Genomic DNA, 25,976 nt, shown 5'->3' on the forward strand with positions numbered 1-25,976 from the left:
AGGTATCAAAAGCAACGAATGAAATATAATACTGAGAAGAAGTGTTTGAAGATAACCTTCTGGTTTGACACAAATTAATGGTCTCAGAGTAAGAATAAAGAACGTGACCTTAAGCTAATTATCAGCACCTGAAAGGATTAAGAGCAAACATCAGTCTCCTCACCATCCGAAATCCTCCCTGCAATCATCTCATTAACATACATCAATAAGAAGCATATCACCATATTCCCATTTCAAAGCTTATCTTTCTTCACTCAAGACAGCTTCTTCAGAGACACTGCAGAAATTTAGCTGTTCACTTCGTGATCATTGGCAGTGCGCTGCAAGTCGAGGCCTACAGCCAATTAGTCATCCCTTTCATCAAGTGAGAAACCTGAGGTTCTTTCTACTTACCAAAGTCTTCCTTTGAACGCTCTTTAGTCTTTCGTCGAGGCATTCTGCAATGAGTGAGGCTATCAAAGGCAGCTGAGTTGTGCATCAGAATGAATGCCATGGCAGTGACACAGATGGCACCCAGAGCCATAACCCAGACGCGTACAATAGTCAGCCCGGATGTCGCATCGCCGAAAACACCGAAGTGACCCATTAGTGTTGCAGTCAAATCCACAGATCCAATCGCGCCCAGCAGAGCCAGAGATGGCGGGCTCTTCCACAGAGACTGTGAGCCAGTACCAGCCGCCCGAGTGACCAGGATCAACCAGCTCTGAGTCAGTGCGATCTCCAAGAACATCACTTCATCACGCGAGCCGCGACCTTCAATGATACCTCCTTCACGATCAAGAAGCATCGTACCATACGTCACCCAGCTTCCCACGGCCAGAATAAATCCCAGTACGATTGATTCTCCCCAAAGACGCGGAGTATTCCATTTAACGGGCAGCTGCGAATAAGAAGCATTGTCATAGGCAATCGCCAAAGTTGCAATGTCGGCAAAGATGGCAAACAGAACAACTAAGCGAAGATCCATGATCTCATTCTCAATGAAGATCTTAATCGCGAAAAACAACTCCAAGTGGATTGAGAGGGCAATTCGATAGACCACGTACGAGTACATCCGGTGGAAGATCTCACGGGACGTCTTGATCGCATCAATGATGGCAGACAAACCGGGCTCTAGGAATACAATATCAGCGGCAGAACGAGCCGCATCCGATGCACCCTCGACTGCAATTCCAGTATCAGCCTTCTTCAATGAAGCAGCATCATTGACGCCGTCACCAGTCATGGCAACCAGATAACCGCGGTTCTGTAAGATCTCGACAACAGAGTACTTGTGCTCGGGGAAAACCTCCGCAAACCCGTCCGCAGCCTCGACAAAGTCAGCAACTTCCGACCCAGACATTGAACCGGCACCAGTGAGACCAAGACGTTCAGCATTATAGATGTTGGTTCCAAGGCACAGCTTGGCAGCCGTCTCTCGGGCAATACCAACTGCATCCCCAGTGAGCATCTTGATACACAGTCCCAGCTCTTTAGCTTCAGCGATTGTCTGAGCAGTGTCATGACGCGGTGGGTCCGAGCATGGAATGATTCCCAAGATTTCCCAATTTTGACCAGCACGCTTGCGGGCAACTCCCAGGGATCTGAATCCTCGGTTGGCAAATTCGGTAACCTTTGCCTTGTACTCAGTCACAAAGAATTCACTGATGTCGCCTTCTTCCTGAACCGTCTTGAGAACGGTCTTGGGAGCACCTTTGATGCAAATCATCTGATCACCATTGGCGGCCTCCACAAGTGCGGTGACTTTCTTTGACACCGGATCGAATGGCTTGAAATCAACAGTCTTGTATGATGCAATCAGGTCTTTGATGTCCGGGTAATAACGCAGAGCCTTCAAGAATACTTTGTCAATGGCATCGATTCCGCCCTTCTTCCGGTTGGCCGCGAGGCATGCAGTTAATACGAGATCATCCGCGGTCATGCCAGGAACAAGATATGGATCTCCCAGAGTCAGAACGTTACGCGTCAGTGTTCCTGTTTTGTCCGAGCAAAGGATCTCTACCCCTGCCAAGGACTCGATCGCCGAAAGCTTTTGCACAATGGCCTTTCGCTTCGCCAAATAGGCCGCACCAACAGCCATGGTTGTGGTGACAACGACAGGAAGTCCAACGGGTACTCCAATCATAGTAATTGCCAGGGTGAATTCCAGGATCTCGACAATGGGATCAGAGCGATAGTAGCTAGCAATCCAAACAGCTAGAAGTGTGAAAATCACCAAATACAGAAGTGCACGAGCCATTCCGTTCAGCACTCGAGTGAAATGTCCAATGCATTGCTCAGCCTTGTTGACAAGGGCTGCAGCAGTACCAACGAAAGTTTTATCACCAATAGCAGTGGCGACCATGAGTCCGGAGCCACGCTTGACAGCCGAGGAGGCAAAGCAAGGATCCCCTTTGTGTTTATCAACAGCAAGCGATTCTCCAGTTATGCCAGACTGATCAACCTGGATGACCAAATCGTCGCATACCATCTTGCCATCCGCCGGAATGATGGAGCCCTGAGAAGTAAAGCCAACATTAGGTTTCATGATTCAAATAGCAAATAAGCAACCACTCACGTCTTCCAGATGAATTATATCACCAATTACAACTTCTTCAGCACTGATCTCCACAATTGAACCGTTACGAACGACAATAGCACGGAGAGCAAGTGTCTTCTTGAGGCTCGCAACAATGTTACCGGCATGGTACTCCTGTCCAAACCCAACCAAGGCATTCAGCAGGAGTAAAGCGCAAATGATGCCGAAGTCAATCCAGTCTTGGAGGCCCCCAGCAAGCACGATTGTACACTGGAATATTGAAGGATCATGTTAGCATGTGTTCTTTTTTGCCCACACTAGAGTGATGCAATCTTCTTTTGTTCTTCTTACCTCCATGACCCATTGGATAGGGCCCATAAAGAACATCAAAAACTTGATCCAGTGGTTAACCTTATCCTGGGTAAAGCGGTTCCAGCCATGAGTCTTGCGGCGATCAGCCACCTGTTCATCAGTCAGACCCCGGTTGATTGCGGTTTGGAGAAGGGTATGGTCGTATTTATCGCCTTTGTCGGAGGTCAATGTCAGCAGCGGCACATCGGGATTATTGCCATCCTCGGCGACCAACTCATTAATGAGGTTGTCCAATGACTCCTTGGTCTCTTCTTGGGGGGAGATTATTGGATGCAAAGGCTCAGTAGTAGCGGAGGTGTCCTTGAAACAATGGTCAGTGGCAAGTTTCTCGCTGTCCGGGCATACTGAACTATGGAACATCGGGCTGAAGCTGACTTTTACCTCAATCCCATCGATACCAAGGCCCATGTCCTCTGGGGTCTTTGAAATTTTTGCCTCCTTGATTCGTCTAGCAAATCGCTTGCCCCAATACTTCTCCCGATTGGGTGACTCGAAGTGAGAGGCATCGACCGAGGATGAGTTCTCCGTTAAAGGGCGCAAATGGCCTCGTCTCTCTTGGTCAGGAGAGGGGGCCGAAAGATTGCTCTCAAAATTTGCAAGCTCTTCGGTATTCACACGATCACCAGCTGACTCCGCTTTTTTGTTCTGCTCGTCTTCCTGGCCCTCCTTGGAGCGAGGACTGGGAGGCATACTGGAACGAAACGGGTGGCTGCGAAGCAAGTCAGACGACCAGTTAATGTCTCTCCACTTGACGCCATCGGATACTCGTGGCCTAGCAGACTCCTCAATTCTATGCAGAAGAGGAGGCCCATCGGGAGAGTTGCTTCCGAGGGGCCTGTTGCGAGGGTCATTCGCATCGACCTCGGGTCTCGGCATGATGGAAATCTTGCAGTCAACGCTGGGGGAGAATTAGCAATTTGTCTAGAAATGACACTCAAGGCGAGTTCAAAGATGAACTATGAGTTGTTCCAGCAGTTGATATGATCATGCAATCAAATTGGAAGAAAGGTGCACAGAAGCCCTCATTTGGATGAATGATACTGTGCATTCCGACAAACAAAACTTGCATACAGACTACAAGCAGTGGCTCACCTAATAAAAATTATTTGTCTTGTTGCACCAAAAGATGAGATGAGATGAAAGCAATGACAAAGTGCCACGCAGATGGTTGTTGTTGTTGTGGGGAGAATTGGGAAAGGCGAGGCAATTCAAGTCGAAGGAACGACCCTCAACCAGACCTCGCTAAGCACGTGCTCAACAAGCTCCTGCCAGTTCAGTCCTTTCTTCTGTTCCTGGTCACGAGATACACCTCTGCAATTGATCATTGTACCGTGAATAGGCTGATTGGTCACTACGACTCGCTTTCAATGGGCATTTGGATCGGCCAGTCAAGCGGCTCCAATCTATAAGTCGCAGGAGAAGCGACCAATCACGCATAAAAATAGCTACGACTCACGTTTCGTGCGGCTCATACTTCGGGCGGCTCATTCGCCCAATCCTTCATTGACTGGGAGCTTGCAGGTCTATGAGATAATTGTTCAGGCTACATAAATGGGCTTCACGCTTTTGGATTGAATCAAAAGATGCAATCCATAAAACTGAGCATGAAAATATTGCAACTGGGCTAATTGAATACGCAAATCAAGATTAGATCAGATCCAAGGATATAGATCTGGTCGAATTAGGGCCGGATATCAAATGTTCCGCCTGATTCCTGAGGCAGAAATGTCTTACATAATATCCTCACGTCACTGGAAGGCCATCCGTTGATATTTGCATTCAATTCATGCAGTGATTCGGGGAGATCGAGGTATTCTGCATTTACATTGCATGATACTTTGATCAATTCTCGGGAGTTGTGTTGTTTTATTGTTTTATGCGGCGTTGCGTTTACGCGGAGCTTGCAAGTACAAATTTCTCAATTATCGCAAATAGCTTGAACGCTCCATTCCCAAGTCTCTATTTCTCCATCTTTTTAGTCTTGTTGATCTTCTTCATCTTCTTCATCCTCTTTTTTCAGATTTCCCGTGCGATTGTGCTCTCCATCTTCATCATTCTTTTGGCCTTATCAATCTTCTTCCTTACCATCGTTTTTATCGTGAGATTGCCGTCATCATCACCATACTTCTCGTCCGATTTTCCTCTTCGTTCACCCTTCATCCGCAATCATGTCTGCTCCCCAGCTTCCAGGATATTACTACGGTGAGTCTAACCTTCCAATTCCATCCCACATTACCCCATTAGATGATTCTTGTATGCCTGCGCTGTCTAGTATCATGTCTGAACAGACTCCTGTATACTTCTCTATACATGCAGCGATCGCCATCGACTCACGCATTTACCCACTCCTTGTCTACGAGGACTGACACTGACCATACCAGACCCGGTCAAGAAGAAGTACTTCAAGATCGAGGCCGGCCATGACGCACTGCCAGGTGCAAGCATCACTCAGCAACACGTTAACGCAAAGAACGCCAAAGTGAAGGTCAGTTATATGCGTTTCGATATCCAATTCCCATCCGCTAACAAACACAGAAATTGACCAAGGCGGAAAAGTGGAAGAAACGCTGCGAGACTGAATTGATCAAGAGGTCCTCCGTAATGCAAATGCCCACAATCACAATCAACCGTGAGATAGATTCTCGCAACTCTACTGCAGCTTATCAGTCCAATGTTCAGGCCCTCACCCAGGCCCGAATGCTGAAATACAGTTGGCACATGGACTACTCCACGCATATCGGTCAGGGCGCACCAGAAAATGATTCTTTCACTGTGAAATCAGTCATGCGGGACCCACGTACTGGAATATTGGTTGCTGGTATGTTATTTCGGATATCGCTTCTGCAACACGGCTAATATCGATGACAGGCCTATCATACAATCAACAATCCAGCATATTGTAAGTAGGCTCTTCATCATTGACCTCAACATTGCTAAAAACAAGTAGAGTCACTTACCCTCGTTTCTCCGAGACGGACGGGAAATGGGTTTATCGCCATCATGACCAGAAAGAATTGATCGATGCACCATACGATGTGAGCTTTCATCCCATCTCCCATCTTGTCTATCAGGGAAGAAAACAACTAACATCTCCATTAGCTCTCATCATTGACTCTCAGTCCCACCCGCCACCTTCTGTGAGTTCCATGCATAATCGTTTAAATTAAACATGCTAACATACTCAGCTCGACCTTCAATAGTGGTAGTCCACTAGGCGATACCTTCATATCTATCACGAAGCTCATGGACCCAGATGAAAATGGCAGCTTCCAAGGATGTATGGTTCCTCTTTTCACCCATTCATCCAAGATCCAACTAACAAATACGGAAAGTCCCATACCCCTCCTACCGCAAAAATGAGCGAAGGACCTCATTCTGGGCCTCAGCGGCTGAGCCCACCCTAACAAACCACGCTCGATTCGCCATCGGTACAAGTCGTGGCGTCCAGATCATCGACGCATCCCAAAACACTTGGCATATGGAGAAGGTAGCTTTCTCCGATAGAAACGCACCAGCAGGTAGCACTACAGAGACCAGGTCCTCGGCAAACGCCGTGGACTGGTTGAATCCAATCACCATCGTCGCCGGCATGCGAAGCAGGGCGGTCGTTGTCTGCGACCTTCGCACCCAAACCAGCAGCTTCAAGCTGCGACACGACCGCCCTGTCTTCGAGGTGAAGAAGGTCGATGACTATCGCGTAGTTGCAGCTGGCCCAAACTCGGTAAGTACATTCTTTCCCATTATTTAGTTTGGTTTCAGTTTGGATATTATCTCACGATCATAGTTGAAAATGTACGACCTGCGCTGGGCGCCCGACGAGGGGCAGGCCACACGGCCATACCTGCCCTTCCCACAATACATCGGAATGGACATCCCTCGCTTCGACCTGAATAGCGAGCTCGGTCTGCTGGTAGCTCGTAAGTTCGACCCGCCTATGAACAATTTTCACTTTTACTTGAATATCAATTCACATTCACTTTGATTAGTCAACCAGAGCGAGCAGGTGCAGGATGATGTGCTGGACACATACTCGCTCCGCACCGGACGGCGGGCTGGGGGAGTACTCCCACGGCGGAACTTCCACTCCAGCTCGCCCCTATCGGTCACCTTCGACAGGGGGTGCGACCTTCCGGAGTGGCGTGGTCCCCGTGCCCCCAGCCTGCTGTTTGGTGCGGATCTGCGGGTTGAGGAGTGGACCTGGTAGGTCCCTCTGAGCTTATGCTCACGCGAAGGAACGGGGGTGGGTGTGTTCCCTGACTCCGGGGGAGGGGGATTTTTTAAGAGCCGTCATTTGTGGAAGTGAGCGTCTCAGGTATTTTTCATATATTTCACTGGCATAACATGAGGGCGCCATTTCTTGGGCCCTCCAATGAATAAGACCAAGTCAATCATCCCCCACTACATAGAGTAATTGTGAAATAGTAAACCTGGGTATAATTGATCTCCTAATCAGAAACCCAAGATGCAATGCGAAAGACCAAATGACGCCCGAGTACAAATGCAAAGCTAGATTTTACATGAAACCCTTAATCCAAACCACCAGCCAACCACTCGCCAACCTCGACTCCAATCCCCTTCGCCAGCTCACCGACCCAGTCTCCAGAAACGTTAACGCACCACTTATCTCCCGCGTCAGCACTGGTATTCCCACTGCTACTCGCCATACCATTATGGCTAGCAGCAGGAACGACTAGGCGCAACCGGCGCAATGTCGCTAACTCAGCATAGATTCGATCTGCGACAGCTGCAACCCTCACCGCAGTTGCAGGTGGATTTGGATCGATAGCATGGTAGATAGCCAAAAGACGTTCCAAGGGGAACGAGCGGGCTGTGAGAATAGTAGAAGGACCAGTGATTCCAGCGCCACCTCCGACAGCGGAAGTGGTAGCCGAGGAAGTTGCAAAGGCGGAAGAAAGAGTAGACTTCGTGATGCGAGTTTTAGTTCGCTTTCCCTTGCCTCGCCTGGAGGTTGAAGGGCCATCATTCGCAGCTTGTCGTTCTTCGGCCTGAGCTTGTGAAAGCACCTTCAGACGGCGACGGTGGTGGGCTCGCTTGTTACGCGCTGAGAGAGAAGACGAAGAGAACTTCGAGAAGAAAATCGTATCCAGCCGTTGCGGCGTGTGCGAGGCCAGGTATGCAGATGTGAGAATCAAGGTTGAGAAATAAGGTAAAGAAGGGAGAGCAGAGGGCATGCTTGATTTCGCCAATGGGGCGCTTGGCGTGCTGGCAGTTGCCTCGTCAGAGACAATACGGTGCACCAGTGCAGACTCGCCTTGGTGTCGGAAGATCGACCTGTTCTTAACCAGCAACCGTGAGAAATCCCATTCGCTGGTTTCGCTCGGTGCTGCCTCGCCGTTCACAACGGGCGCAACAAACCGCGGCCATAGTCTCTCGACTATTGAGCGGAAGCTCGGAATAGACCCTGCTGTTGGTCCAACCAGCGAGTCGTAAACTGTAGAAACGAAGTACGGGTATATTTTCGCGATAGTTTCATCGGACAAACCCTCCACAGCCGGCGCATTCGAATTGAGAATAATTTCAATCGCTTCTCTGCGCGTATATGGAGGGAAGTTAATATGCGGAACACCCGCACTTTGGAGGAACAATGGGCGAGGTGTCGAGCTGAGAACCATAACGACACAAATAGACGGGATCTATAAATAATGTTAGTCGCAATATTTCTGATCAGCCATTCAAAGCCAGGGAAATCCAAAACCAACTCACAATCTCGCCTAGTCGTGCCAGTGCCGATAACAGCGTAGGTGGTGCCTCCCTCTGTCTATCAATCTCGTCCAATACCAAGACAAATTTGCGGGCATTTGAAGACCATGTACCGAGACACTCCTCAAGGAGAACAGCCAATCCACTGACATGTTCACATCGTCCTTTCCCAGCTTTCTCCCATTCTTCCTTCTGACCCACTGCCTCAAGAGTATTCCACAAAATTTTCGTCAGGAGATGTCGCCCTGTGATACATTCCGAGCTGCGGACAAATGCATGTTGTACTTCGAGGGTGGACAGGACAGCGCGGAGAATGGTCGATTTGCAAGTCGCTGAGATACCGCTGATAACTAGTGCAGATGGACTAGGGGTGTGAGGCTGTTATGAAATAAATTGGATCAGTTAATCTCTATGGTGATTCCGCCATCACTATTGAACTAACACTGAGAAGGCTGGCTAACTGCCGCGTTTGGACCTCACGACAGGGCCATTGGGCGCTCAGCGAGCTCGCTACCTGCGTTGGTAGCATGGGAGTTCGACTTTTTCTTTCTGACTTTGTAGGCCAAATCTGTATCAAAGAGAAGTTGCGGCATCTTGAAGCTCCGAAGGGCGGACGGACTCCTTATGCACGTGACCACGCGTCGCGTTGCAGATTTGGCGACGAAATTGCATAAATTCTAACAAAACATTGAAAATGGTGGAATTACTGGATCTACTGGATTCATTTGGATAGCTAGGTTTGCTGAAGAAGTAAAAGAAATTGTGGAAACCGAATTCGCCTTCCATTGCTAAAATACATGCCGAAAGTGTGTGCATGGAACATGCATCGAACGAAAACCAGATTCATAGACCATGGCCACCATTCCAATGTCGAGGAGCAGTAAGCAGAGACTGAAATAATTGACCAAGTGAAAGGCTCAAACACCTTTAACATCAATGTTCAGCTCCGCAAACAGCAACAATGAACCAATGGGAGCGCATCAAGCACAACACGAAAGCAATTCGAAAAAGCAAAAAAAGTACAGCGGCTGATAATAATAATATTGAGAAATCACAAAGTTGAAATAGAAAAGGAAAAAAATTGAAAAATGATCCCAAGTTGGGCGCACCAATCCTCAAAGACAAAATAACCAGATTGAGGAAACAACCCAGAACTATCGCCAAGCGATTCCAGCTTCGGGTCCGATCAAAATCAAATCCGAGGGGAAACCAGAGGAAACAAGGGGGGAGGTGAAGTACAGGGGGAAACAAGGGCAGGGGAACAGAGTTCCAACGAAATCTCGAAAAAAAATCTGCATCATGCATGGCTCGCTTCATGAAAGATATGCAGTATGCAACATGGGCAGAGTTGCCAAATGCAAAAGCTATGATCATGGCACATTGCTTCATAAGGTTATGCAGGAAAACGCAAGTGGTAAATCACGGGGATATGATCATGGCATGTGCAATCGGGCCCAGTTTGATGACAGTGTGTAAAGTAACCGTTAAATCGTGAAAAAAAAAAAAGAAAAATGTTATCGTCGCATCGTCTCACTATGGGTACACTGGCTGCGGAAGCAACCACTGATGTGGGTGACTGGGACCCAATCAGAAGTAGGTGTAGAGTTGACTCGGCGCTCCAAGGTTTGCGGTTTGCTGAGGAGGAGGGACATTGTAAACAGACGAGCTGTCACTCTGTCCAGAAGGGGTGTTCGAGACCGAGCTTTGGGAGGAATGCGGCACATAGGTGTTGCTGCTGTATCCGCTGGAGGTTGGAGACTGAACGCCAGAAGGCTGAGGACCGGATTGGTACATGAATGGCTTAGCCAACATGGCCTTTGGGACCTGGGCGGTGTTGCTAACCTCGTTGGGGGTTGCCTGGCCGCTGGTAACAGCGCTGCTGCCATTGCTGCGGCTGTTGCCATCAGCGGCCATGATCTTGCCGGCGATACGGCGGCCATGAGGAGTCTGGCGAATGGAAGGCAGGATGGGGCGAACAGCGTCGACAATTCGGTTGCGGGTGTCGGGGTCGCAGAAATCCATGGCAGTTTGAACAACATAGTTTGCAAAGGAATCACGCAGCATCTTCTCAAGCTCATTGCCTGCAAGGAATTCGTCAATCATCTCACGCTTCATGTAGTTATCAGCGGTGCGAAGACATTTCTCAATGACATTGGAGCTGAACTTCTGCTTTGATAGCTGAGGGATGTTGCCTCCAAAAGTAGCGCACAGTGGGTTAGTGAAGCTGGGCTCATTCAGATCCAGAATGTACTGCACAACATAATTGCCGAAAGGATCCTGAACTAGCGCAAACGAGTGCGAGGTGATCTGAGCAATCAGGCGAGCCTTCTGGTCACCAGAAGCATGGTCAATGCAACGCTGAAGAACGCAGCATCCATGACGGTGAGTGCCAACAACCACACAGTTACCACCAACAGCGTCATAAATGAACTCAGCATCCTCAGGAGTGAGGCGGTTGAGACATTTCTGAATGACATGGTTGCCATTCAAGTCTTGCACAAGATCAACAACATGGTGCTGCAAAGCATTTATCACAGTCTGAGTCTGCTGAGGAGTCGAAATAAACTCAATCATCTTCTGCAGGGCACGCGTTCCATGCTGGTTCAAGGCAATCTTGACCAACTGCGAAGCGGCATTGTCAATTAAAGCAGTGCGCTGTTCGTCGTTGGAATATTCAAGCAACTTCTGGCAAAGATAATTTCCGAAAGGATCTATTCAAGGACAAAGAATGTTAGTGTCCAAAATGTGGTCAATGACAAAAAAGGAACAGTGTCATACCCGTCATCAGTTCAATCACATGCATGTAAACTTCACTGAAAATTAGCTGCACATGGTCCTCATTGCGCTCCTCCAACTTGCGCTGCAAGTATCGGCAGCCATGCTGGTCCTTGCATAGGCTGTACAATTCGCCCTTGTAGTGCTCGAGAGGGTAGTTGCCGAAACGAGTGAGCTGGCTTGCATCGGTTTCCTGACGGCGCTGGGCCATGCCGCCTCGGCCAGCACCTTCATTGAAGCGGAAACCAGGGGCATATTGAGGATAGCTGCTGTTGTAAGCTGCAGCACCTGGGAAGTTCTGCACGTGGCCGTTGATAGGAGTTACTTGGTTGACGTATGGCTGGACTCCGTAACCGAACGAAGGAACAGCAGGAACTTGGAATGGTAAACCCATCTGAGAAGATGCGCCAGGGACAAAGTTGTTGGATGTAGGGGATGTCAGCTGCGGTCCGAAAGGCGCAGCACTCGCCTGCAGAGTGGTCTGAGTTTGGTGATTGCTATTCAGCTCAGGTTCTTCCATCTCAGTCTTGATCTGGCGGTTGTTCGCAACACCCTGAGAAATGCGTCCCATGCTAGCACTGTGCTGGTGCACATGCTCATGGGAGACCTTGCTTGGGGTAACAGCATGTCCGTTTCCATTACCGTTGCCCTTCACAGTAGGCAGATCGTTGGTCGAGTATGACGACTGCAGAGCAGTGGGGCGGCTCGAGGGAACAGGAGTAGCCAGCTCATCGTGACGATCATCATGGAAGGAAATGTTGCTGCTGAAGGAATGACGAGCACCATGGCGTGCATGAACAGAATTGCCATTGCCGTAATCATCGTTGTGGTTGGGTAACTGTCCATAGTTGATGATGTTGTGGGGCAAGCTCTGGTGTGAAGATCGGTTGCGACTGTGGTGAGAGAAGGCATCATTTCCATGTCCACGAGGATTGGCAAGATCATGGGCATCAGGGTTTGCCGACAGCTGATAAGATAATTAGCCTTTGGGCTTGTGAAGAAACCGGTGAGAGACTTACTATAGAGTTACCACTGCGCAACAGAGTTGGGAACTTGTCATCGGGTTCAGTCAACTTGATATAACTCTTGATATCAGGGGTAGAAAGTCGCTCCAATTCTCTCAGGTGTCCAAGAGACTTCTCCTCGGCAGTTTGAAATAGATACTTAGTGCCCCAGTTGTCCATACCGGAAGTGGGAGCGGCATTGTTCAATCCACTGATGCTGTTCCGGCTATTGCCATTGGGGTTGCCAGACGGCATCGAGTATCGGTGGCCACTGTGGAGAGAAAGGCAAATTGTTAGTTGAAACTGCAATATGGACACAGGTCCTGGGTAGTTCAACTCACTTCTGGGCTGGTCGGAAGGGCGAGGAAGGATCAGAAAGAAAAGCATCCTTCTCAGAGTTGCGACGAGAACCAGGAACAGAGTGCCCTGCAAAGCGGTCGACCGAATGCTGGTTAGAGTGCGTGACAGCCTGGGGCGAGGTCATGACCGAAGGAGCAAAGGCATTGAAAAACCCTGGCGAAGAAGTGACGCTGGAAGTAGAGAAACGGCTGGGACGGCTGAAAGCACTGGTCACAGCGGTTTCACGGTACTCGGGAGGAGTGGTGGGCTCGCTGTCTGTGCCAGAAAGACCATTCTGAGCCATTTCACGAGCCAGTTGATCCATTTCCAGCTTCTCGCGTGCGTGTTGTAGATCAAGAATCTTCATATCTTCCTCGAAACGGCGTTTCTGTTCCCGCATGTATTCGAGGTGTTGTTTTTTCTTTTCAAATTGCTGAACAAGTTAGCTGTAGTTCATATAACCATGCAACGAAACGAAATGTCAGATCAAAGTAGAGAACAAAATTTGGGGAACAGTCGTGAGTTAGAATGAGTTGAGGTAGAGTCCGATGATAGTGAGAGCTGACAACTCTACCGCAAGGCACTCAAAAGATAACAGAAAAAACGTCACAAAAACAGCTTCAAAAGACAGCAAAAAAGAGAGTCCAGAGGAGAGCCAGACAAACTGTACGTGCAGGGGAAATGATAAACCAAACGCACAGTATGAATATCAAGCATAGAAGAAAGCAGATGGTGACCCGAACGCGGAAGGCAGATAGTGTTGCAGGATCACAGACAGAAGTGCTTGGCTTGGCCTGTAAATAAGGAACAAAGTCGAATGATAAGGGTGAAAAGAGGAAGAAAAAGGTCAGGTGGTAAACTGTGGATGGTACTTTTTATAGTGACCAGACCAGCCGAGGGTAGACAATACTTGATTTGAAGCCTGAATAGACCTCAAATGGAGTGAATGCCTCAATAGCCTCAAAATGGAGCCGAGGCCTGAATGGGCAACAATTCCTGCGAGCTTCTGGTTTGGTATTGATAAAAAGATATTGATGTTTGATGAATAGGGACAATGGGTTGGATGAATGAAGAAAGGAAAAACGATGATGAGATGAAAATGATGAGGGGTAATCTTTTGAAGAGCTCTTTTTTTTGAATGGTGTGACGGGCATTCCATCATAGCTCACGGGATATCAACTGCTCCAAATTGACCAAGCAACTTTTTGGTACAGCAGACTTCCGTTCATCGCAACTCAAATATAATGGGAAAACAGCAGCGGGTACGTTTCTTCGATGCACGGGTATAAAGATGCTAATAGAAATTCCAATCTTACCGAAGATAACAGATCTAACGGATCCTGGGTCGAGCCCGTGCTCGAACTCGCACCAGAGCCTTGATTCAAATATCCCCATGAAGAGAATTTGCTTGAATCGGTGGTAAAGCGGCGCTGCAGATTCGCTCGAACATCACCCGTCGGCCGGGTTGAGAACCGCGATCCAAAGTTCGAATGACCCGGGGAAAGAGATGTGTACCCAGGGAAAGCAGACTCCGAAGGTGGGGATCGTGGGGAAGGGAACCGCAGCTCGTCGAGGCGTTCACTCAGCCCGTGCTTGAAGGCCATGGTGGGCAGAGCCAAATTGTCCAACTACACCAAAAAGAGTCGACCGGTCAGCGAAACGAGATTTGTTGATGCCGACACGGGGGTTTTAGAGAGCTCCGGGGAAACGCAATTACGACCAGCCCCCGAAATGTTGATGCCACGTCCTTTAGGGGAAATGTCCGAATGATGGGCTGGCGGTGTGTTCGGTCTCAAGTAAGGGGAGATCGGAGAGAGGGGCTGAGGGGCCGCGAGAGACGATCTAGCGCGGGAATAAAAGGGACCCCAACTCACACAATGAACGCCTCGAGAGGTGTCAAATCAAGTCGGATAGTGAGGTGCTGTGTGGATTTCAGACGGTGCAAGTCATCTATGGGATTTTCTTTGTCGGGGAAATATCGTGTGTACCTGAACGATGCGGAGATCAGCAGGGAGGTTGCAGAGTGGGATGGAGCTCTCTTACCGCTCTTAGCGAACGAGGAATCGAGGCGCGACGAAACGAGCGTGTCGCGCAGAATGGAAACACAACCTAACAATAACCCAAAGGAACGATACAGAACTGTTGTACAAAGGGGAGTTGCAGAGGGAGAAAGAGGAAGAGGGGGGAAGAAAATGGCTGGGGAGTCCAGAGCCAGAGCGGGGAGATCCTTTTTTGGGAAATCGACTCTGTGGCCTTCGTCTTTTTTTTTTTGGTTGTTTTTTTTGGTTCTTTTTTCCCTATTGATTATTATTATTAATTTCTTTGGATCATTTACTTAGATACAATATATAGTATTTATATTAACAGATTTTCTCCAAAGATCCCAGTGGTAATGACCATCTGATCGTGAATTATAGTAATTAAATGTTTTTGTTTCATGAAGCAAAACAATCCTGGGAATATGCAATCCCTCTTATAGATACATATATGTATTGAACATATAACAGTAACCAATACAGGTTCTAAATACTCGTGAACAATTCAACACATAGTCAACTTAAATATATATGAAGTCATTCGGAAATTGATCGGGTTCTATTGATTGGAGAGACTCCGATGTCTGTACGACTTGGGGGCATTTGTCCCAGGAAGAGCCTAGGGTAAATGAGTGGGCGCAAAACGTGAGACCTCGAGGAATGGTCAATTCCATGATGGACTAAAGACATCTGTGCACTATGCGCAAGGGGGCTCCAATGCGTTGTTTAAAAGCGTGGCAGGTGCAGAATCACTTAACCTGTGGGGATTGAAGATGCCCGAAGATGTGACAGCGGATCCTTAGATTAGGCGCCTATACGGAATACCTAGATCCAGACAGTGTACTCCCCGTTCGGAGTAGGTAGTAGATCATAGTTTAGTTAACTATTATAGTACAAGATAGTACATAGCATAATAGGGGCTAGCTCTAACTACATGTGTACACGTATGTAATTGTTATATCCAAATTAATGGTTCGTGTATAACTCTTCCCATGGATGATTCGCTTTTCTTTGTTCTAGTTCCACGGTTGTCAATTAGCTACTCTCCTTTTCTTTTGCTTTCATTTTTATGCTTCTATACTTCTGTGCTTCTGCCGTCTATACTTTAAATATTTCCACACTTTTCTCTTCCCTCTCCCCATATTCCAAATTCCAACTGCATTATTATATCATTAGGGCTTCATTACGGAGTAAAATCCACAATATGCACGATAAGGGCTCTCTCTCAGGACAAGCGGTGTACCGTGCCAGCCAACGCTGATCAAATCGCTTGGAGCCCCTGATCCACCGAATGACGAGCATACCAGTGGGGATCACTTAACCCCGTCCTTATTATTTTATCTAGGGTCGCCAATGGACCACTTTTTCCCCTCCTCGACTACAACACAACGTAAATTGTACGCTTTAGTTCTCTTTGCAATCTGAGCAGTGTACTCTTTATGATCCGTGCTGATTATAGACATCAAAGTGGCTTGTACTCCGTATGGTCAATTTTACCTGAGACTATAATAGTTGTATGCAATATGCGAACCCCATGATCTCCAAAGTGATACGTCCAACCCCAACTGCCAGACGAACTAGTGTGCCAGCTAGTCATCGCCGCGGCACTCAATAATCACATTAATAATACCAGGGTGGACTCTAACCCACTTATGGACGCCCAAATATTACTTTCTTAAATTGCCCGATCTCTTTCATGCCCAACGGCTTGCGCCTTGATTGACTGGCTGCCTCAATTCTAGAACGAATCACGAATTGCAGTGAAGTCGACTTACGAGAGACTATCATCCTCCTCCTAGAAGTACTAGCAAATAATATCTGAAACAACTGGCCGCGAAGTCGAGCCCTGCAATAGCCCTGTAATAGGCCTTCTAGACTCGATGCTAGATAGTTATACCCCTGTCAATATCTCACATCATTAATCTTCTTCTTTGAAAGATTTCCTCGGAGCATAGTCTGCATAATGGGATGGTAGATAAACACCACGTGTAGGCGTGATATACTTTTGGAATTCCTTCATATTCATAATATTCTTCTCAGTGATCGACCTCCTGTTGTACCCCTCATAGTGGCGATAGGAATATACTTCCGGTCAAAAATAGAACTATCGCTCTCAAACCAAGTAGCCAAATAACCAAAATGCCTTTTAGCAGAACAATCTGTGTTCATAAAGTTGAGGGTGGCAATTTACAAAGTTGCGGTCAAACTTATCCTTTCGCCACAAACATCATAATCATCCCAGTTATCCCCTCTTTAACGCGGATACATGACCGGATCTTCCCGGTTCTTCATCAATCATAGTGCTACAGGTAGTTAGTGCGACCATGTGTTATTCATATGTATCGAGGCCCTTGCGCCCTGGTATGGGACAAATTTATTTAAATTATCCGTGACCGCTTCGTCAATGCTCTACAGGAATGTATACATCATTTTCATCAAGCCGAATCATCTCAATTCTGATCAATAATTCGTCCGTGCAGAGATAAACGTCCGGGGCTGGCATGCGCAAAGACCCACTACTCAAGTAGCATGTCATCCTTGGCCACGGTCTAGTACAGAATATATTCAGCTTCCTTTACTACAACCTACTTAGATATATATTGTCTTGTGAGGTCTGTAAATATAAAATGCGTGTCCGGTCATGGCTTGTAGACAGCCCGCTTCTTCGGATAATCTTGTTGACATTTCTCCATCGGAGTTAAGACCCATTTGCTCCGATCCTTCGATCTTGCATATATTGAAATTGAGCATGCTAGACTGACCTCGCGATAAATCTAAGTATCAATTGGCAAATAGCTACGGCCTACATAATTGTCGATGATTTCGTTACTCTTGATGGCTCCTTTTTCTGCACACTGGTGGTATTCATTGGTCAAAAAAAGGGCCGTGTTCATCTCTAAATATATACAACAAATTTCCCATATTTATGAATGTTGATGGTCAAAAACCATGTCAAGTACTCCAAAAAAACACACCGAAAGAATGGAATTGAGGAATGAGCTACCACCTAGTCCCATATGTCAAAATCAACGCGAGGAGCAATGACGGTTAGTAAACCATCGCGCGGTAGAAAAGATATTTATGCCTCAGGCCACAATCAGCTACGCGCTTAATAATCAATCTCCAAATTAACTCAAATCTTTCCCCTCCATGCGCATTCACCTCGCGAGCTCACCATTGGATATTTGAGTAGTCTGAGAGGTATTTTTGAAGTATTTTCTCTGCAACTCAACTGTCTAGCCAAAATGCCTCCGCGCAGAAGGCCACAGCCCCCGGCGGCCAGCCAGCGACGTCCGTCAGAGGTAACAAAACTTTTTTCCAAGTCGCAAGCTTCATGTTGTCGACGATTGTACTGACTCATTGCGACGCTACCAGGCCGGAAACCAATCGACGACTGATCCTACAAAGAAGAAGCGCGGTTCGCAGTCCAACCCTGTGCCTGAGCCTCACCACCATCCCGCGCCCCAGGATGATCCCAATGCTCCAAAATTCAAGCCGAGGGATCCGTTTGATGCCCTTTTGGAGCCATTCTACTACAATAAGGGACTCACAGACCCAATCAACACAGCGAAAGATAAATGGAACTTGTTGCCGGCGTTCCTGAAAGTCAAGGGTCTGGTGAAGCAGCACATCGACTCGTACAATTATTTCGTGGAAGTACAAATGAAGAAGATTGTCGAGTCGAGCGCCATGATTCGCAGTGATGTCGACCACAACTTTTACATCAAATTTACCGACGTGTACGTTGCTTCGCCTCGACGAGCTGACGAGCAAGGCGATGGTGGATTTGATTTCGAGTCTACGATCACGCCGCAGGAGTGCAGACTGCGAGACACTACATATGCCGCGCCTATTCTGGTCGACTTCGAGTATGTTCGTGGGCGGCAAAGGGTTATTAGACGTGGCGTTCCTATCGGACGGATCCCTCTCATGCTTCGGAGTTCCAAGTGTGTGCTGTCGAATAAAACACCTGCTCAGATGAGCGTTCTCAATGAATGCCCTCTTGACCCTGGTGGTTACTTTGTTGTCAACGGAACAGAGAAGGTTATTCTCGTGCAAGAACAATTGAGCAAGAACAGAATTATCGTTGAAACCGACCCGAAGAAGGAAATTGTTCAGGCCTCGGTCACCAGGTATGTACTCGACGGTCCCTTTGTAGAGAAAGCGGGCTGTGACTAACATGTACAGTTCCTCCAACGAGCGTAAATCTAAGAGTTACATTGTTTTGAAGAAGGAGAGATTATATGTCAAGCACAACGTGCTTAACGAAGACATCCCTATCGTCATTTTGCTCAAGGCTATGGGCATCCACACCGACAAAGAAATGATGCAAATGGTTACAGGTGACGATAAGGTGTATCAGGATGACTTTGCCATCAACTTCGAAGAGGCTGTCAACGTTGGCGTATTCACTCAACAGCAAGCCCTCGACTGGATCGGCTGTCGCATCAAGATCAACCGCAAGCAAGCCACTTACCGTAAGACTCACGTGCAAGAAGCAGTTGAGGCTATTGCATCTGTCATTATTTCCCACATCGAGGTCAAAGACATGAACTTCCGACCCAAGGCCATCTACGTTGCCCACATGGCCCGACGTGTTCTTATGGCTAAGAACGACCCATCTCTGGTTGATGACCGTGATTATCTCGGAAACAAGCGTTTGGAGTTGGCAGGTCAGATGTTGGCCCTCCTTTTCGAAGACTTGTTCAAGAAATTCTGCTTCGACATCAAGATGAACATCGACAAGGTTTTGAACAAACGCAACCGGGCCGAGCAATTCGATGCTTGGACCATTGTCACCATGCACGGAAACCACATCACACAGGGTATGAACCGAGCTATTTCCACCGGAAACTGGAGCTTGAAGCGTTTCCGTATGGAACGTGCGGGTGTTACTCACGTTCTGAGCCGCTTGAGTTACATTGCGGCTCTTGGTATGATGACCCGTATCAGCTCGCAGTTCGAGAAGACCCGAAAGGTCTCTGGTCCCCGTGCTTTGCAGCCATCTAACTTTGGCATGCTTTGCCCTGCCGATACTCCTGAAGGTGAGGCCTGTGGTCTGGTCAAGAACTTGGCCCTCATGACACACATCACCACAAATGACGAAGAAGGACCCGTGCGAAATTTGATGTTCATGCTGGGCATTGAAGAAATTTCGAGTGTGGGCGGTCAGCAACTATATGCTAAGGGAGCCTACACGATCTCCATCAACGGTACACCGACTGGGTTGACCAGACGCCCCAAGTCCTTCCTCAATGCCTTCCGAAGACTTCGCCGCATGGGTCGTGTTTCCGAGTTCGTTAGTATCTACATCAATCACCATCAGCGAGCTGTGCACGTCGCGACCGACGACGGGCGAATTTGCAGACCGTTGATTATTGTTGAGAAGGGCAAGTCACTTGTCACAGCCCAACATCTTGAAAAGCTACGCGATGGAAAAATGGAATTCGATGATTTCCTCGCCCAAGGTCTTGTGGAATACCTCGACGTGAACGAAGAGAACGACTCCTACATCGCCATTTACGAGAAGGACATTTTGAATACACACACCCATCTTGAGATTGAGCCCTTCACAGTTCTTGGTGCCGTCGCGGGTCTCATTCCTTATCCTCACCACAACCAATCTCCCCGTAACACCTACCAATGTGCTATGGGTAAGCAAGCTATTGGTGCAATTGCTTCCAATCAATTCCAGCGAATTGATTCAGTCCTCTACCTCATGGTCTACCCACAAAAGCCAATGGTCAAGTCACGAACCATCGAGCTGACAAAGTACGACCAACTGCCGGCCGGTCAAAACGCAACCGTCGCAGTCATGAGTTACTCCGGTTACGATATCGAGGATGCCCTCGTTCTGAACAAGGGCTCTGTAGACCGTGGTTTCGGACGTTGCCAGGTATTCCGCAAATATGTCACAACTCTCAAGAGTTACCCCAGTGGCGCGAAGGACGAGCTGAAAGGACCCGACTACGAGGATGGCGCTCCCATTCGCAAGCACGCCCTCCTCGAGTCCGACGGTCTTGCCGCAGTCGGCGAACAGATGAACTCCGGCGAAACCTACATCCGAAAGGTCTCACCTAAGGTGCAGAACTCGTCCGGCATCACAGGATCCGACTTCAATGGAGGCGGCGTCATCGATGCATCCATGAACTACAAGCTCCCCGATCCAGCCTACGTAGACAAAGTCCTCGTTTCAGCAACAGAAGGCGAAACACAGCTCATCAAGGTCCTGACCCGACAAACACGTCGCCCAGAAGTCGGTGATAAGTTCTCCTCCCGTCACGGACAGAAGGGTGTCGTAGGTATTATTGCCGACCAGGCCGACATGCCCTTCTCAGACCAAGGAATCAACCCCGACATCATCATGAACCCCCACGGTTTCCCATCTCGAATGACAGTCGGTAAGATGTTGGAGCTTGTCGCCGGAAAGGCGGGCGTTCTCTCCGGTCAACACGGCTACGGTACCTGTTTCGGCGGTAGTCCCGTCGAGGAAATGTCCCAGATTCTCATCGATAAGGGCTTCAGCTATGGCGGAAAAGATTACCTTACTTCTGGCATCACCGGCGAGGCGCTTCCTTTCTACGTCTTCACTGGTCCCATCTACTACCAGAAACTGAAGCACATGGTTCAAGATAAGATGCATTCTCGTGCTAAGGGACCGACTGCTACGTTGACGCGCCAGCCTACGGAGGGTCGTTCCCGAAACGGTGGTCTACGTCTCGGAGAGATGGAGCGTGATTGTCTGATTGCATACGGTACCAGTCAGTTGCTCCTGGAGCGATTGATGATTTCGTCCGATCGCCACGAGGTCGATGTTTGCGAGCAGTGCGGTTTCATGGGCTATCTGAATTGGTGTCCTGGGTGCAAGTCTTCTCGCTCTGTTGTTAAGATGGTCATTCCTTACGCTGCCAAGCTTCTCATTCAAGAGTTGATGAGTATGAATGTCACAGCTCGTCTGAAGCTTGACGATGAATTCCCTGAGATGAAGGGTCGTTAGGCTTGTCAATTGGTGTTTTCGGGATATTCAAAATGGGTAATGTGTGCATACTCGGTCTTACGAATGAATGGCATAGCGCGGCGATTTTCAATGTTTTCTTTACTTTTGTCCCTTTTTTGTAATTGTAGATGAAGCTTTTGTTGATCGAAGTTGTTCCTAATCATCAATCTACACTTTTAAGAACGGACCAAGATCGGAGCACACCATTGAAAATATCATTTTCAAAAGAAGAAAAAAACATTCTGAACCAAAACTAAAACAAAGCCCCAAGCCCCAAGCACACACTAAAGCATCAAAACATTCGACTCAAACGCAACATGCTGATAGCGCGTAAACTCAATAATCTCATTCAAAACCTTGACCCGTGTATCCAAAGCCTCATCCAGAGTCATTGGCATATTCCCCTTCTTATCTCGATTGTCAAGCGCCAACTTCGCCATAGCCTCTCTAAGGTTATCCCCAGTCTCAGGGATACCAATCGTCCAATCAAGCCGCTGAGGCGGAATATTAGCCGTAGAGATGATCCGTATATTCGGATCGACGAGGAAAAATACCAACGCCCGCGCGAATCCAGGCTTCGATTTATCTTGCAGCTCGAAGCGCGTGAACCTGTGCTGCACCGTGCTCGGATACATGATGCAGCGGCCTGGCATAGCGCGGATCGTGCCCGGGCATTGGATGGCTGGCTCGCCGTTCTCGAGACCGAACACTTGCCGCAGCCAGATGAAGTCGTTCTGCTCGTGTTCGACTTCGGTGAGAGTGTCCGTTTCTGCCATGTTGCGGAACTCCATATACGAATCGCCCACGTTATCGTGGTCGTACGTCAGGAATGCCGAGGCGCAGATGTGCTCGTTCTGCTCCTTGTTAGAATTTGTGCTTGAATTGGGTATGAAGTGCTCGGGTCTTACCATTGTGCCTTCGACGTGCCAGTCGGCTTCAAAGTATGGGTCCTCGGGGGTGAGATCAACTCCTACCATGCGGGTGATGACTTGCAGGCCTCGCTCTTTGTAGTCCCGGTTGAGGTCAACGCCTCGTTCAATCCGTACGGGAGCAGGCAGGTCCCCCGGTAGCTTGTCCATCATCCAGGTGGGAACTGCCCATGGTAAAAATGTGCCTGCATCAGGTTGGACGGCGCGATAGTTTTCCATTCTCCATTGTTCCATGCGCTCGTCGTATTCGCTCTGCGTTTCTTTGGGGTTCCTTCGAGGCGCCTGGGCGGCAACTTCCTCGGGAAGAGGATGATACTCTGCTTTGTGGTACTCGATCCGGGCTCGAGAATGAAGCATATCTTTGAGAGGGGTGAGAGTTATATTCCACTGTGGGATGATGCAGTTGAAAGCCTCCTCGATGAGCTTGTAGATGTTCCGATGCTTGACTGGGTGCAGATTGTTGATGTATGTGGCGATATGCCATTTGCCGTCCTCACGTAGTTCCCAGTCGGTAGGCAAGATCTGGTACTCTCGGCTATAAGGTCGGACCTTGATATCTGCACGGGCCAGAACTCGCCAGGCGATGTCTTCTCTAGTTATGCCGGTCTCTCTTGGAATTGGGATGACCTCGCCCTGGCCAGCATAATCAAGGGCTTCATCGAGCTTGATGACCCTGTCGGAGAGAATGCGAGTTTTGCCATAAACAAGTGGGTACAGAGCCATGGAGATGAAGTCTCGCTGTTTAGCTAGAGGTCCTGGGTGGAAGAACTTCAGATCCTCCTGGTTGAATTCCAGTCGCTTAATCTCAGTTCTCAGAGTGTTGATTAACGATGATGACAAGTTTGTGTCTGACTTGGTGACATCCCCATTGTACAGGGCCACGACGTGGGAGTCTTTGTAGATCATGGCTTTGAATTGGAGCTCATCAATAATCCATTGGGCCATGTTGGCCGTAATGTCATCGCCACTGTTCATGGCATCCTTTTTCCACTGCTCCTGGACCGCGGGCTCAAAGATCTAAATCTACTTTCAGTAAGATAATCCACATCAATAGCATGAGAGATAATAACCTTGTCCCACCAGTTGGGAATATCTGTAAGGACCTCCATGAAGCATACCATTGCCATCTCACGCAAGGTGAGAACAGGTAAACTAGAGGACATCTCAGCATTGAGCATTTTTCGAGGTCTATGCACTCACTTCACATATCCTGCCTCAATGTCCCTATCATCCAACGCAGAGGGAAACATGCTCCGACACTCAACGCCATAGATGTTTTTCTCTGTGGGAGCAAAGTCCAGCGGCCTACCGTATCCCGGGAGAGTCAAGCGGCAGTCTCTCCATGCCTTGTTGTTCAGGAAATGGGCCTCGTTGGCCTTGTGTTGGAACATCGTCACGTTCACAGAAGGAGAATATATCTATTTCTTCACATTTCGTTAGGAAAACTCCGGTACAACTGGTGAACCCAATATAGGTACTTGGGAACGAAGAGGATGGACATACTTGGGAATTAATCTTTTTCGAAATCCCATGCACCAGATCATACGAGAATACTAGTAGAATTCAAGACGTTCTTGAGGTTGAGACAAGAAATTGTCCCACGAGGATATAATTTTGGCGACATGGGCATGAACAACGTAATGATGCAGATGTGTCGTCTTCAGCCCACCTAGGAATATTGCAACTTTTCTCTTAAACGAGAGCTGCGGAAATTTGCTCCGATCCTTCACAGTTCCATGATTGATAACTGAAGCTATAGGGTTTAAAAGTCAGTCATAATGATTCAATTCTCGGTACCGTGGGATCGTTGTAAAACTGGTTGTTATATAGAACACCCAAAGAAACAATGGCTATAAACATTCGAGATATTTAGAGTCGATATTTACTTTATCCAGTGAGGAATCATGTGTTTCCTATATTTAGCCATAAAAAAGGGGATCCATGCACGGGCATTTATATGCACAAATGCAGTTATATCTACACATTTAGTATAGCTTGGTTGCACAGCATGACGTCTACCAATGCCACTCATTTCAGAAGCCGAGACAAAACCACGAGCACAAAACGGAAATGCGAAAATCATGTCGATGCTAGAGCCCCGAGGTATTCTTTGACAATGCCCCAATAACGATCTGGCTCAGCCCTCATATGTCCAACATGAGGGGACGCTTTAAATATTTCACGACGCACCGCCCAACCCTTCACCTCTGCTTCCAATGCATGCGATTCAGTATCGCGCCAATCCACCAGATCATCGGCATCAGAATAAATATAGCAGCGAGCAAGCTTCCCTTCCGGGTTAGCCGCCCGCACTAAAGAAGAATCATTAACAACCTCCCTAGCAAGGGAGATAGGATCCGGAAAGATTTTTAAAGCATGGATCAACTTAAAAAGAACCAAGAAAACAAAAATAAAGCTTTTGCCAAGTAGCCGCAAGATCCACATTTGCGGCAGCGCAAACGAGAAAGCCTTGAGTCCAGATCGCAAACTCGGGTTTCCTGGCGCACTGTCTAGAATCATTGCCAAAACTGGTAATGGGCTTCCTGTCGCGCTCTTCCAGGCTTGCAATAAATGCGTTGTGCTTGACAAGCCTCCGTTTGAGAAGAGGTGCACAAACACTGGGTTCTCGGGGGTGACTAGCCCGCGCATGGCTTCCACGGCTGGAGTAACACGGGCTCTCTGGCTTTGGGCGCTTAGGCGCAAAAGGAAATCGTTTGATGAGTTTCGGACGAAAATGATTCGTGCTGATGGGACTATGCGCCTGTACTCGACCACATACTTGGCCAGAGCACGTGGAGGGGCATTCATCCAAAATGCAATGAATATCACTGGTTGGTTTGTCTTGTTGCTTGAGCCGCTGGGGTCTTGGAGGTAGACTGAATCGGTCAGCTTGGAGAATGATGCCAGGGGGGTTTCGGTTTTTGTGGTCATGATGTGAATGATCAAAGAGAAGATAGTAATTTTGTTTTTGAAATCAAAAATGGACGGCGATCCCCGCGATTGCCAAGAGCCGTTTCACACTAAAAGATCTATACGAGTCAGATTTAAATAGGGGGTCATTAGGGCCAGTGCCATATCTCCAGATTCTTTCCTTTGTGTGATCGTGTCATGATCTTCTGCGCCAGCGCTGCGATGGTCAATTAATAGTACCCACAGCATGATATGCATCAGACTGTGCCAAGTTAACGAGTTGTTCAATAGTATGTATCATGTTCAACGGAATAAACATGTGAGTTACCCGGGCCATGAGATAATTCTTGGGAGAATTTTGGTCGTATGTACATA

The 25,976-nt window shown here is 48.1% G+C and overlaps 7 protein-coding genes across 7 annotated transcripts; 2 read left to right on the forward strand and 5 right to left on the reverse strand.

The window, feature by feature from the left end:
- Positions 1 to 287: 287 nt before the first annotated feature.
- N7529_006952 (plasma-membrane proton-efflux P-type ATPase) lies at positions 288 to 3,766 on the reverse strand (the record flags this gene model as incomplete). The annotated part of the gene is made up of 4 exons (XM_057242479.1): positions 288 to 334; positions 394 to 2,497; positions 2,558 to 2,788; positions 2,870 to 3,766. The coding sequence occupies 4 exons, from the start codon at positions 3,764 to 3,766 to the stop codon at positions 288 to 290; spliced, it is 3,279 nt and encodes a 1,092-aa protein (XP_057097838.1).
- A 1,292-nt stretch (positions 3,767 to 5,058) lies between these two features.
- N7529_006953 (uncharacterized protein) lies at positions 5,059 to 7,584 on the forward strand (the record flags this gene model as incomplete). The annotated part of the gene is made up of 11 exons (XM_057242480.1): positions 5,059 to 5,092; positions 5,272 to 5,375; positions 5,426 to 5,708; positions 5,759 to 5,789; positions 5,838 to 5,925; positions 5,990 to 6,027; positions 6,076 to 6,167; positions 6,223 to 6,611; positions 6,675 to 6,807; positions 6,877 to 7,090; positions 7,434 to 7,584. 11 exons carry the CDS (start codon positions 5,059 to 5,061, stop codon positions 7,582 to 7,584), a joined length of 1,557 nt encoding a protein of 518 aa, XP_057097839.1.
- Positions 7,417 to 9,204, reverse strand: N7529_006954 (origin of replication complex subunit 5 family protein; the record flags this gene model as incomplete). Its single annotated transcript, XM_057242481.1, has 3 exons — positions 7,417 to 8,544; positions 8,615 to 8,975; positions 9,092 to 9,204. 3 exons carry the CDS (start codon positions 9,202 to 9,204, stop codon positions 7,417 to 7,419), a joined length of 1,602 nt encoding a protein of 533 aa, XP_057097840.1.
- Positions 9,205 to 10,198: 994 nt separating this feature from the next.
- N7529_006955 (uncharacterized protein) lies at positions 10,199 to 14,333 on the reverse strand (the record flags this gene model as incomplete). The annotated part of the gene is made up of 5 exons (XM_057242482.1): positions 10,199 to 11,322; positions 11,390 to 12,353; positions 12,406 to 12,661; positions 12,732 to 13,162; positions 14,046 to 14,333. The coding sequence occupies 5 exons, from the start codon at positions 14,331 to 14,333 to the stop codon at positions 10,199 to 10,201; spliced, it is 3,063 nt and encodes a 1,020-aa protein (XP_057097841.1).
- Positions 14,334 to 18,010: 3,677 nt separating this feature from the next.
- On the forward strand, positions 18,011 to 21,762 carry N7529_006956 (DNA-directed RNA polymerase III core subunit RET1; the record flags this gene model as incomplete). Its single annotated transcript, XM_057242483.1, has 3 exons — positions 18,011 to 18,067; positions 18,141 to 18,898; positions 18,954 to 21,762. The coding sequence occupies 3 exons, from the start codon at positions 18,011 to 18,013 to the stop codon at positions 21,760 to 21,762; spliced, it is 3,624 nt and encodes a 1,207-aa protein (XP_057097842.1).
- A 284-nt stretch (positions 21,763 to 22,046) lies between these two features.
- On the reverse strand, positions 22,047 to 24,082 carry N7529_006957 (DUF4246 domain-containing protein; the record flags this gene model as incomplete). The annotated part of the gene is made up of 3 exons (XM_057242484.1): positions 22,047 to 23,708; positions 23,762 to 23,843; positions 23,892 to 24,082. 3 exons carry the CDS (start codon positions 24,080 to 24,082, stop codon positions 22,047 to 22,049), a joined length of 1,935 nt encoding a protein of 644 aa, XP_057097843.1.
- Positions 24,083 to 24,770: 688 nt separating this feature from the next.
- On the reverse strand, positions 24,771 to 25,622 carry N7529_006958 (TMEM53 family protein; the record flags this gene model as incomplete). Its single annotated transcript, XM_057242485.1, has 1 exon — positions 24,771 to 25,622. One exon carries the CDS (start codon positions 25,620 to 25,622, stop codon positions 24,771 to 24,773), a length of 852 nt encoding a protein of 283 aa, XP_057097844.1.
- Positions 25,623 to 25,976: the final 354 nt, after the last annotated feature.

This window comes from Penicillium soppii, assembly GCF_028829465.1.
Source record: "Penicillium soppii strain IBT 18220 chromosome Unknown utg000005l, whole genome shotgun sequence".
Classification (NCBI taxonomy): domain Eukaryota; kingdom Fungi; phylum Ascomycota; class Eurotiomycetes; order Eurotiales; family Aspergillaceae; genus Penicillium; species Penicillium soppii.